General features: G+C 34.9%; 2 protein-coding genes across 2 annotated transcripts; both read right to left on the bottom strand.

The window, feature by feature from the left end:
• Nucleotides 1-7,646: 7,646 nt before the first annotated feature.
• LOC111912584 (protein PIN-LIKES 2) lies at nucleotides 7,647-9,255 on the bottom strand. Its single transcript, XM_023908325.3, has one exon. The coding sequence runs from the start codon at nucleotides 9,038-9,040 to the stop codon at nucleotides 7,748-7,750; it is 1,293 nt and encodes a 430-aa protein (XP_023764093.1). The 5' UTR covers nucleotides 9,041-9,255; the 3' UTR covers nucleotides 7,647-7,747.
• A 1,236-nt stretch (nucleotides 9,256-10,491) lies between these two features.
• Nucleotides 10,492-11,071, bottom strand: LOC111912569 (uncharacterized). Its single transcript, XM_023908300.3, has one exon. The coding sequence runs from the start codon at nucleotides 11,014-11,016 to the stop codon at nucleotides 10,588-10,590; it is 429 nt and encodes a 142-aa protein (XP_023764068.1). The 5' UTR covers nucleotides 11,017-11,071; the 3' UTR covers nucleotides 10,492-10,587.
• Nucleotides 11,072-13,340: the final 2,269 nt, after the last annotated feature.

Here is a 13,340-nt window from a genome sequence, read left to right as displayed (position 1 = left end):
GGCCTCAAATCATATGTTTTTTTTTCCAGTAACTTCCACTTCCTTCATGGGTTTGTAACAATACTGATGGACTTTGCTATTTTGTTGTATGGTGTATTACCTTGGATATAATTTGTTTTTACAGTTTTCTCTTTTTATTTAATTTAAATTTGGATATAAGTTTGTAACACATGGGATTTATGATTGCAGCAAACAATCTTTCTTTTCTTTCCAGACATGATTAAAGACATGTTTTTGGCTGTAGTTATTGGACCACCTGTTGTGGTTGCCATCATTTTGATAGTACAGGTATTATTCTATCTCTGAGAAATTTCATTTGCCATGTCATCAAAAGCTGCCAGATGGACTATTATCTTTCATGTTTGAGTTGGTTCTCAACTTGTAGAAGAATAACATAAAATATTTTGGCATCTGAGTGTAAAAAATAATATTTGAACTCATAAGTTCCTTAATAATACTTTATTGTGTTACATGTAATTTATTACTTACTCATAATATATAATTCAATCTGATTATTGATTATATATTATGAGTAAGGAGAGCATTCTAAACATTCTGGAAACTTTAAAAGAAGAGGGAAATAGGGTCTTGTTCAATGTTTTAGCTGTGTTTGCTCTAAGGGAGATCAACTTATCAAAAGTAAGTTATTGTTTCACCCTTTTATTTAATATTTTTGTGATTGAATGAAAGTCTTAATGAAAGTAATTGACAACCCTTTCTCTGTAAATGATGTTGTGATTGTGGGAGAGGTGTTGTGTTTTTCTCTGTTGCTAGGTAACCTTCTCAACAACAACATTCTACTTAAGCAGGTGAGTAATCAAGATTAAGGGAGACTTGTAATCATGTTTGACATTCCTTTCCAGTAAGAAACAGAGTTGTATGATTATTTGTTAGTTTTATAGAAATGTATAACCCATGTTAGCAATGTATTATTTTTGTTTAACATTTGAATGATTCTTTGTATGACATTACAATTTGTGTAATTTATTTTATTTTTTGAGTATGAAATTTTATTTTATATTATGCAATGGATTGTATTTTTTGTATATGGTATTTTATTTCTATTATGAGAAATTAAATGCAAATTTAATTTAAAAATTAATAAATATATAAATTTATTTTTTTAAACATTTAAATTTACGATACGCAAAAATGTGTGTCATCTTCATTTATGACATGGCCTTTCTTGACAGGGGCTTTCTTGATACGCATTGCGTGTCATTAACACGCGCGTCGTAAGGTTACGACACGCGAATGCGTGTCATCTTCCTTTATGACAGGGCCTTCCTTGATACGCATTGCGTGTCGTAAATGCGCGTCGTAATTGCGCGTCGTAAATGAGCGTCGTAAATGCGCGTCGTCTATAGACGACGCGCAAAAGCGCGTCGTCTCTCTTTATGACAGGGCCTTCCTTGACACGCATTTGCGCGTCGTCTGAGCCTTTTACGACGCGCAATGAGCGTCGTAAAAGGTCTTTTTCTAGTAGTGACCGCTCTATGGTATAGTTGGGTTGGACCCGTAAGTGAGTCTCGTGTAATTATAGCAACACAGGTGGGACCTGGTAGCGACCGTTGGGTCAATGTATTGAATATTGAGTTTCAAGATTAAGTGGGTGATCAGTGTGTGACGCAGATGGGTTTATAGGCTGGGTAGCCTTGTTATTTGGACTCTTGGGAACTTGTTGGTTAGACCAGGTGCGAGACGAGTAGTCTCAACGATGTTTTGGGAAACTTTATATCGCGGTCTAGTGAGTGGTTGTCGTGAATCAGAAGGTCTTGGGTGAAATGCAAATGCAGATCCATGAATCTCGGGTTATGAGTTGAGTATCAAGTTGGTTTTTGAGTAAGATCTCAAGTCGAGTATCGCGATTTCGATTCCTTGGGTTAAAGATTGGGGTATCTATATTTTGAGGGCATCAATCGAAGGGTCCAAGGGTAAGGAATAGATTTAGTTTTGATGATAGATTAAGCTCTTGTGGTTGTGTCTTGGATTGGTTCTATTGGTGAAGGGCATCAAGATAAGTCAAGGCAGTATTATTGGTTTGGAAGTCGTGTGTGGAGTAGCTTGTTTTTCATAGGAGATGTTAGGTCACTTGCATTTGGGATTGGAAAATCTTAGAGTAAATGATTTGATCCTGTTGCGCAACTCTCGTGTGAGTCTAACTGTTGCAGGGATAAGTCTCCTACTCAAAGGATTATCTGAACCTTCTGTCAAGTATAAGTGTTCTGCAGGGATAATTGGTATGTGATTATGTTTTCTAATAGGAACATCAAGTTATTAGAAGTTAGGTAGTCAGTTGGGTGATAAGTGGAATGGATTTAGCAATGGTTCGGTATGGACGGTCTGTCAGGGAGTCAGACCATCTTGAGACTTCAGATTTCAGATTGAGTAGATATGGTTATGTTGCAAGGTATTATTTTTAAGTGGAGAAAGGATTCGTTCATCTTCGGGTTGAAGAGCCCTACAAGGGTTGGTTCTGATTGCCTTGGGAAGGTTGTGGTATACTCGGGGTTATGGCCATGTTGCACATGTTTTCTATCATACCGGGGATGGTAAGGAATGATTTCGAGGATGAAATCGAAGTTAAGTGGGGGAGAGTTGTAACACCCAGTTCCGAATCGATTCTTAATGTGAGGTTGTGGGAAGAAGATCGGTCATCATAAGGATTAGGGCATTTGAAAAGGTGAGATCTTGGCCCATTTGGGTGCAAGTGATGTATTTGAAGTGATCCGGTGTTCGGTTCATGTTTTGGAGCCTAGGGGTATTTTGGTAAAGTGTCGGTTCAGGCTTTTATGGAAATTAAGTTTTAGTTCTGGAAGTTTTAAGGCAACTATGAGCTTATAGAAGTGTAGAGCTTCTCGTTACCTTTCCGTGGATATAAGGATCGTCGGAAACGGACTTAAAATGAAAAAGTTATGGCCTTCGGAAGTTTGGTGGTTTTAAGGTTTAGTCGGGTATGCGGGGCGTACTAGTGAAAATGTCATTACATGGGGCGTACCTTGGCGTACGTTGGGCATACTGAACAGGATGATCATGGATGCTCTATGGAGTACGCTAGGTGTACCATATATATGTTGGGCGTAATCCAATCAGAACCAAACCCTATTTTAGGGTCTTGGACCCTTTTAAGCTCTTTATCTCATAACCTAACCCTAATATCTTCAACCTCCATCCCTCTAAACCCTAGAAATCGACCCTTAGCCCCCATTTGAGTGATTTTTGAGTTTCAAGTGATTTATGTGTGTTTTTGGTGCTTGAGGAGGAAAAAGTAACTTCTTGAAGAGTCATTGCTTGACTTGGAGCTTTTAGATCCAAGCTTTGTTCACCTAGATCTAACTTCTGGAGGTATAAAGTCTTAACCTTGACAACTCTTTCTTGTAGATCTAGATACGTGGCACTTTGTTATGATTTTGGTCCCTTTGTGGTGGTTCTTGTGAGTAGAAGTTACTCCAGAACCTTTGAGCTTCATATTTGGCCTTTGTTAGGGTTATGGAGTCATAAAGTATGGATCTTGATGAGTATAAACCATCCATGCATGATTTGGTAGTCTTTTGGTGAAGCTTGGGACTTAGGATTTTGATTTGGGTCCCATTAAGTCATGATAAGTCATAAAGTCATGAACTTTATGACTTAAGAAATCCCTTTGAATCAGATCTAGGAGTTTGGACTAAGGTCTTAAGGTATTAAGAAGTTTTTAAGACATTTGGAGTGATTTTGACCTTTGGAATTCATCTTTGGTGGTTGGGCTTCATTAAGCCTTCGACTTTATGGATCAAGTCATTTATACTTAGCTATTCTGAGGTTTTGGATGTCTTATCTTAATGGATTAATACGTTTTCTAGGTTGGTTGTGGGCAGGGTCAGTATGCGCGGCGTACCTTCTCATATGCGGGGTGTACTGAGCTTCTAGTGCGTACGCTCAGCGTACCACTAAGTACGCGGGGCGTACTCAGTCAAGAGGGATTTTGTATATTGGGCTTCGATTTGGGTCATTTTTTGGGCTTAGTTGTCTTGGGCCCTACCGGGCCATCAGGTTTTGGACTAATAATTATTTTGAGAATGCCTACAATGGGTTTGGGCCCAATTTGGAAAATTAGGCCATGGATTGGGCCTTAGATGGTTTTTGGTATTTGGTCCTTGTAGATTATATGGTTTGGGTGTAAGTCTTGGTCCAAACTACGTGAGGGGTAAATTGGTCATTTACCCTAGTAATGGATTTATGAATATGGATTGGGACCCTAAAGTTGATTAGGTGTTGTTTTGATTTTTTTTATAGTTCGGGAATTTGTCAGCTTGCAGCCAGGGATTTTTTATATGATTCGGCAGTGCAAGGTGAGTTTCCTCATTATGTTTAGCGGGTCGAAGGCACCAATGTCGGCCCATGGTTTGCTATGTAGAGTGTTAGATGTCTATGTGACTCTTGCATATGTATGTGTTTGTATGCTTACTAGGCGGGACCTGATGGTTATTCTATATGCTAGTATCGGGTTATGCATATATGATTTATATGTGGGCGGGGCCCGATGATTGTGCAGTATGCTACTATCTTTGTGATTTTCGCATCTGTTTAGATGTTATATGATTATATGGTTATATGCTTAGTGGGCCGGGGGGGGGGGGGGGGGATATCTCATTGGGCTGGGCCCATTATGCGAGTGTGGTCGGGGCCCGTTATATGATATGTATGGTATGTGGTATCTTGGGGAAACTCATTAAGTTTTGTACTTACAGTTTTCAGTTATGTTTCAGGTACTTCGGTTTTCAAATGGAAAAGCTCGGGATGGTTGCAAGACACACACTACATGTTTTCCGCATTCTGTGATTTACTTTGATTTGATGATGTTTTGCTAAATCTTGATTACCATGGTTTTATGGAAATGATATGTATTAACGATTTATTTATTTGATAAACAAAAATTTTATGTCGTTATTTTTGGGACATTCCACCAACCCAACTATTCATTAAAAAATTAATTTCTTTTTTCGAAACTTATACAACCCAACTAAATCCAAACTTTCATTCTCATTAACAACCCAATCAAAATCATTTTTTATTAAATAAATATAATTTGTAGTTCTTTTTATTCAAATAAAAATTATTAAAATAATTCTTTTTTATCTAATTTATTAATAAAATGAATATAAACGAATTTTCTGTAGAACCGTTCACGAACGGTTCGTTGAACGTTTGGTTCGTTTACAACTTTAGAAATAAAAAATCATAATTGGATACGAAAATAAGTCGATATTATAATTTATTTATAGAAAAAAAATTAGATAAGATTTTTATATTTTTTTATAGTACACATACCTAGAAGAGGTATGATAAGAAAAATCTAATTTGATTGTATATGGTTTTCTTATTTTTTTAAATTAAATTTTATAAAGAAATCATATATTTACTTTATTTATTAAATACTGGGGAAAACAATTAATAAAAAATAGAGTGAATGATGTTTGATACAAAGACATATTTGGTGTATGGTTGGGTTGTTTTTACTTTTTTTATTATTATTAACCTATCAACCCAACAATAATTTTTTTTAGCAATGTGAATAGTCTAAAGTTGACAAAATGGGAGTATACTTCTTGAAAATGATCATTTTTTTTTGCTTGTAACACCTATTCATAAATTACGAAAACGCAAAATAATGTGGCTGACCCTAGTTTCCATTACAAAAGTATATAGTTTCTTTGTCTCAAAATTATTGTGCAGAGACAAGATTTACACAGATTAAAAAACAATAATTACCACTTATTTTATCTATAAAATGACTACTTTATCCTTTCTTCCATTTAATGCACTCATTAAATGTTTAAATTTATTAGTAATAATGAAGGGTATTTTGGTAAAGAGAAAGTTTATTAATAGAAATGGGTTATTATTTTTGGACAAACCAAAAAGGAAAGATGAACAATAATTTTGGGACGGAGAGAATAAGAAAATATTAAATGTTATCACAAATTAGAAATAATTATAAATTGAGAAATATTATAATAAATTACCATTGCTAAATAATATGGAGGAGATGATGGGTTATGTTAGAAGGGAGTAGATGCCACACGAGTTGATGTATGAGTTAGTATTCATGAGTAAGGAAGAAAAGATTATAAAATTCTAACTTGTCTTGAATTTCTCCACAATTTACATGGTTTGACTTTCTCCATATTTTCAAAAGTTTTGACCAATAACCAATAGAAACCTATCAGTGAAGCAGACCAGATTATCAACATGTTTTAGCAAGATTCAGACACCCAAGGCCAAGATTATCTTTGACACGTCCAATTTGACTAATTACGAAATTAATTCAAATTCATGGTCCCAACAAGGTCAACATAAATCCAAGCACAAATTTTCAAAATAGATAATTAAATGCATCTCTGCATGACTGCATACCCTTAGAGGCCTTTATCTTTATGAGGAGGTTTGACTTCACACAGACCCTCAAGAACTACCTTACGCAGTTACGCTATCTTCATGCAATTCTGGAAAAGTGTGATCGACATTTAAAGATCGTCATATACAGTTTGGGTGCATTCAATCATTTTCGTTTTCTCCTGCAAAATCAAAAACAAAATATATTGCAAATTTGAGCATATCTTTACAATAAAATAAGACCAAAATCCCCTTTCTTACTAAACATGGTGCTTTATTTCCATTTCATTAACATGATAGTCTACTTGCAACTTTAAATTTATGTTATTATTATTATTATTATTTTTCCCTTTCGATCGGTTAGGATTTATATTCAGTTGTTTACAATATTTGTTTCAATGTTGTTCGTTGATATCTTGGTTGACCGTTATTTCGATCACATTCGTTTTCTATAATTGGTGTCATGGTGTACGTAACAAAGTAAAATTCCTAAATTACCCCTCCACTAAGAAGATGCTCTTTATTTTCTTGATTTCCCATATTACCCCTGTTTTGAAATACGTGACTCAAGTGGATGCATAGCATACACCTGATGAAGGAGTTGGCCATCTCCGAAGACATGACCTCATATAGAGGGGTACAGAGGCTTAAAATCAAGATAGTTGAGTAGATTATTAGTTCTTTGTTTTTCTTTCTTATAAGAGTGTGACTCTCATCTAATAGTTACTTGCTACCACTTTCTCATCTTTACCATTTTATTACTTGTAGCCACTTTGAGCTATGCTTTAGTTTTCATGCCTCTATATAGTGTTTCCACGGCCTTACTCTCTACATGATTGTACGATTTCAAGTTCATGTTTCTCTTATGTCAGAGGTCTTTTGCTGAAAACAGCCACATGGAGACATGACTGTATACATCTACCTCCCACTTACCCTATTGCTATAGGATCATGGAATATGTTTATGTTGATGTTCTTAGAGGGTTACACCATAGCAATATATTGCTACTAGGTTTCGTGTTTTGTAATTGCTCAATTTTGGTTCTCGTTTGGAATAAAACATCTCATCTTCTCTTGTGGACATACACTATATCCTCGATAGTGGAATCATGTTTAAAACAAATGTTTTCTTTTCGATTTGTTCGTATTTATACATGGTTGTTTATTTACAATCTTTCTTTGGAATATTGTTCGTGGGAATCGGGACCCTAAACATTTTGTGTTTCATAAAAATCCCAACACATCATATCATGAAGCATAGCTTAAATCATCTTAACAAAACTCCAAAACACTATTAACATTATGGGTTTCCAAACTCATAAGGAAATCCGATACGATATGTATTTATACATGTATATGTACAAACACTTGCTTCAAACAAGTGACGCAAGTTGAGAGTAGATGAATATGTAAAAAGAAAGCGAAAAGAGAGCAAATATATGTTGCCAAAACAGAAGTGTTGATGACTCACTAACAGCATAGCCTCTCATTCTAGCAACAGCTCCCAAAAGAATGGCACTTGGGGTTGCATACTGCAACAAAAGCACATATCTGTACATAGAATCATCAGCTACAAGAAGATGCATCTTATCAGCTAAAGCTACAACTCCAATTCCTAAAACTGGAAGCACTAATAATCTAGCAACAGTGACACCAATGGTGGTTTTGAGTCCAAGTTTGGAGTCATTTGGTCCTTCAGCAAGAACACCACCCAAAACAAGCATAACAGAAGGCACCATGGCACCACCTAATATCTCTAAGCTGTCTGTTATGAAACCAAGAGGAGCATCATGTCCAAAAACAAAAGATTTGACTTGAGGGATTGACCCTATGATTATAGCTAGAAGAGAAGCTAGTATTGGAGGCTGAAAAATGTTCTGAATTGGAGTCTTTTCTGCAACAACCATCATCTTTCTGACAGTTTTAGGCTCTGCAAAACACCCTATGGCTTCTCTACTGGTTTCCTCAGAGGATTGTGAGGTTTTAAAGGTTTTGTCAATAGATGGGTTTCTTGAAATTTCAGTTTCATCAATGCCTGGCCATTCAGCTTCAACAACAAGAGGCCTGGTATCTCCATTGCCATTTTCAATGTTGTCCTCTTCAATGGTCTCGTAGTACTCCATGGGAGGTTCCATCATGTAATAAACAAGCGTGTAGACAAGAAGCACAGATACCCATTGAGCTAAAGAAACATACGCAACACCTTTCTGGTGACAATTTGGTCCAAAAGGATTATCACGAGTATGACAAAGGGAACCCAAGATAGCAATCGGGAGATTACCTGTGTTCCCACAAGCAGTCATGATAATGGTGAATTTCACAAACTGTGGAGGAGGCTTACACAGTAACACAACTATAACGCCCAACATAAACCCTAAAACCGTGCTGATTAATACATTGACAGGGATGAACCACCAAATAACAAGGTTATGGAGGGTAATGGATCGACCTAAGTCGATGAATATAAGGCAGGGTAAAAAGAGAGCGAATACCAGCTTGCTAAGTAGCTTGAATGTGGCTTTGGGGATGATTTGGGTTTTGCGTTGAGCAAGTATTAACCCCAAAACAGCTATTGATAGAAGCTTTAGCAGTGGAACCACCGCGCTTAATAAATCTTCTTTCATCGTCTTCATGTTACCATGTGATCCAATTAACACCGGATGCATTTTTATCCGAACAACAAATTGTCAGTTTGACAACTGATATCGCCGTTTCCGTGGGATTGATGATGAAACTAGGGTTTTACAAATGATTAAATGGAGCAACAAAAATCAATAACAAATGATGCATACACACTTAACATCAGGAAGAATCAGATTGTGTTACCTCTGCTAGTTTGAGAGTTTGTGGTATATATGAAAAATTGAAAATGGCGATCAGATTCGGAGCGGGATGATGTGATAGACTCGAATTTGGGTGGATTTTAAGATTCGGGAACCTCTCGGATCAACCCGTTCACTTGATGTATGGGCCGGCCCTGAAAATTTAAGATTAAATATATAAGTTTTATTATTAAAATCTAAATATATACTTTTTAATTTGATGTTTTAGTATGTAATTGAGTTTAAATTATATTTAATGCTACAAAATCATCATTTTTATACAGGAATTGTAGTTACAAAATAAGAATCAGATTAAATGTGTGGGCTCATGTTTTGAACTTTTGATATATCAAATTCTCCTATAAAAAGTTTTTCAATTGTTATATCATATGTAGAAGTGAAACAACAGTAAAGGCTATAGAAAGAATAAGATTTTTTTTATTAACTCTACATAAGCTATTGAAAGTTTTTATAGCATATTTAAATAAAGTTAATTATCATATCATTTGTAGAAATGAAATAACGGTAAAGAATATAGAAAAATAACCCATTTTTCTTTTTAGTTCTACTTAAGCTATTAAAACTTTTATACTATGTTTAAATTATTAACTTGTAAGAAAGATGTTTTCTTTAAGTTGCTAGCCGATTAAGTTAAATATATACAAGTAATAACTATGACATTTGTACGAAAATAACATATCTATATTTTATCTTAGATATTGTCATGATAATATTCTAAAGTTACGCCGTAAAATTGAAAAATTCATGAGAATTATGATATGTCATGCAAACAATGTCACTTAGATATAAATAATCAAGTGTTATTTATTACTTATTTTAATTTAATAGAGCGTACGATACATTGTCTTGTAATATTTAACCATTTTTTATATGTTATTTTATATTTTTGAACTAGGTTTGATGTCAAAATCAGTATTTTGTTGACTTTTTTATTTCACTTATAATTAATGTTATATCATAATATCATTACTGTTATTCAAAAGAAAATAATAATCGTAAAACGTCTTTAAGCGATGAATCCAAATCTTTATTGTAACTTTCAAAGTGTACATATATACATGTAAACATATGTATTTATGAATGTATACATAATTTCTCGTGTAAACCAAAGAAAAGAGTATTTCCATTTTTCACATTTGATTAGTACGAGTTACACAATTTATACATGAACATGTTTTATTGCTAATATATAGAGTTCATATAAAGTTACCTTAAAACTAAGTCAAGCTTCAATCATAACTGAAAAATTATGATAAAAATAAACGCTATGTTGATATCAACAATTTTGTTTTTATAACAAATAAAAACCTATCCCACACTGATATAATAGTATATCTAGAACATTTCATGCATTACTCCTTAAAATTTGTTTAATGCAATATTCCACTCAAGACCTCCTTAGTAATCTCCATAGCATTAGAAACAAGCACAAAAGTTGACACCGGAAAACTTAATGTGATTAGAGCCATCAAGGCAATAGCCAAACTAGGTCTAGTATTCATTAATCCCGATTGTATTACTCCCACCACTTCATAAACATACGCATCGTAGTTTTTGTAATACCTTTTCTCCCACTCCATCCAGTTAGAAGGTAGCTCATTGTTGTTCTCCACCATCTTTGTCTCGTGAATTCTCTTTCTCAGGATGATCATGTTTTGATCCACCAAATGACCACTGGCGTCATTTTTTGTTGCAAGAACTGTGAATTTTGTTTGAGATTTAGGATGTCGGGTTTTTCGGTTGGAGAGGTGTGGTTGAGATGGAAGGAATGGGGAATGAAGGAGAATTGATGATGCCATTGATGTATTGATAAAGTTGTAATGAAATCTTTGTGTTGAAAATTGTGTGTTTTGGGGAATTATTTATAGGGAGGTTGAGTGAATAAGTTGTATAAGTTGAGGGGTGTGATTAAATTAATAAAAAGCGTGTCTTAATAGCTACCATTGCGCGTCATAGATTTTGTAATTATTCGTCAGGTAAATACTCGGAAGTTGTCGACTAATTATGGTTCAATAAAACAAAAGAAAAAAATCACTGGATTTTATTTTTAAAAAATTTTGTCAAAAAATGATGGGTTTACTTTAATAAGGCAAATGTTTGGCTCTCCCAATACACCATTTTGAATGCTTAGTTTTCCTCAGTTACATGTTAAATATATCTTGTATTGGTATTTTTTTTTTGTATAATGTATCCTCTCTACCATTTATGCATTTTTTTGGAATCAATAAATATTCATTAAATGCATAAGCTAGCAAGAAACTATGCAAGGAAAAAATAAAATACAATAGATGAAATTAAAAACTATGAAAATGAGATAATTATGATAGATGGATAAAAAGCGAAATACTCCAATCGACCCAAGTTCCACAACCCGAATTGATTTTGTATTTACACCATACCTATGATAAAGAGATAATGTTGTCGGCAACTTTTATCAGAGGCACACCGATTTTTTTGAAAACCTTGTTATTTCTGACAATCCAAATGTTCCAAATAAAACAGTAAAACACCATACTTATGATCAACTTTTTTCTAGGACAATTCCCCCACGCAACTGCAAAATTGATGAAGTCTCTAACCCCAGAAAAACTCGTGTTGACTCCCACACCATTTGAAAATCCATTCTTGTACAACTTTAGAGTACTCACAGGTAATAAGAAGGTGATCAGTTATTCTATCTCCATATTGCACAGTGGGCAAAGAGTGTTAGGAAGGTTAATCCTCTAATTGCCAAAGCATCCGACACCAGAATTCTATCAGTGACGTCTTCCATATGAAACATCGCACCTTTAGTGGGATTATCTTCACCCAACAGATTTTACGTCTGTTAAAAGAAATCGATACTGATTCTAGTGCCCTTCTCATGATTTGGATTGTGTATTCCCCATTGGGGTTTAAATTACATTTAAACCCGTTCTTAGAATTGCTCATGATATCCATCTCACCAATATCTTTTTACAATTGAAGGAGTCCATTTAATTCATCACCACCCATCGGCTCAAACTTCCACATCAAAGAGAAACCATTGCTAGAAATTTGATCCTCCAGTGAACAACATTTCACCGATTCGATGGAATACAAGTGAGGAAATTTGAGTTGAAATAGGATTTGACCGCACCGAACATCTTTCCAGAAAATAACTTTAACACCAGAGTTAGGAATGAGAGTGAAGATGTTGTTTCCCTCAATCTTTGTATTGGAGATGGATTTCACCACCTTAGAAATGTTGGTCCAAACACCGTTTGAGGATTTTCTGGTAATATCGAAGGTTGTCTTGCTGTGCAAATTATGAATACTCACGATCAGTGGTGGAGACAATAGGGGGGCATGCGGGTGTTGACCTCCCCCCCCTAAGTCTCTTAATTTATGTATTACATATATAGTCCATTTAAAGCCCACATAAGATAACTAAACACCAAAGCCTTTATCACTTTTCTTTAATCTTTAAAACTTTGAAACAAGTAGACTTCGTTTGGAAATTAATTAATTTTTTTAAACAAACCATAGAAACAAGTTTAATATTAATTTATATCGTAATAACTCAATCCTGTAAAATCTAAAACCCTAAAAAATTAGCAGACATATCGCAGCCGCTACTCCTTTTCGTGCGTATCAATAACTCAATTCTTTTCAAGTTTGTTATATATTTGCTATTTTCTCTTATGTTTGCATAAAAGAGAAAAGGAATAAATAAGGTTTTCATCTTTTGTGTGTAACATCCCGACTCCCAGATATATAATTTAAAAGCTTAAAGTCATATTCTTAGACCTACTCGACGAGTTGGTTGCCCCCAACTCGTCGTGTAGAAGTGGATCAGGATGCATGATTTATGAGGGCTAATCGAAGATTTGGAGGACCCCGACTCGACGAGTAGGAGCTGGAAAATGAAACCCTAATTTTTAGGGTTTGACCCCTATATAAAGCACTTAATCAGCCACTTGTGGTCTCCCTTACCACTTCATTACCCAGAGAAGAAACCCTAGCCATCATTTGTTGTTTCCTTGAGCTTGTGAGACTAAAAGAGTGATTTGGTGTATTTTGTTGAAGAAGTTAGAAGGTTGAGAAGCTTGGAATGGGAAGGAGCTTGTAGATCCAACATCTACAATGTTTGGGCATCCATTTG

This window comes from Lactuca sativa, chromosome 3 (genome assembly GCF_002870075.4).
Source record: "Lactuca sativa cultivar Salinas chromosome 3, Lsat_Salinas_v11, whole genome shotgun sequence".
NCBI classification, from domain to species: Eukaryota; Viridiplantae; Streptophyta; class Magnoliopsida; order Asterales; family Asteraceae; genus Lactuca; species Lactuca sativa.
The sequence above is the reverse complement of the archived record's forward strand: the minus strand, read 5'-3'. Positions and strand labels throughout refer to the sequence as shown.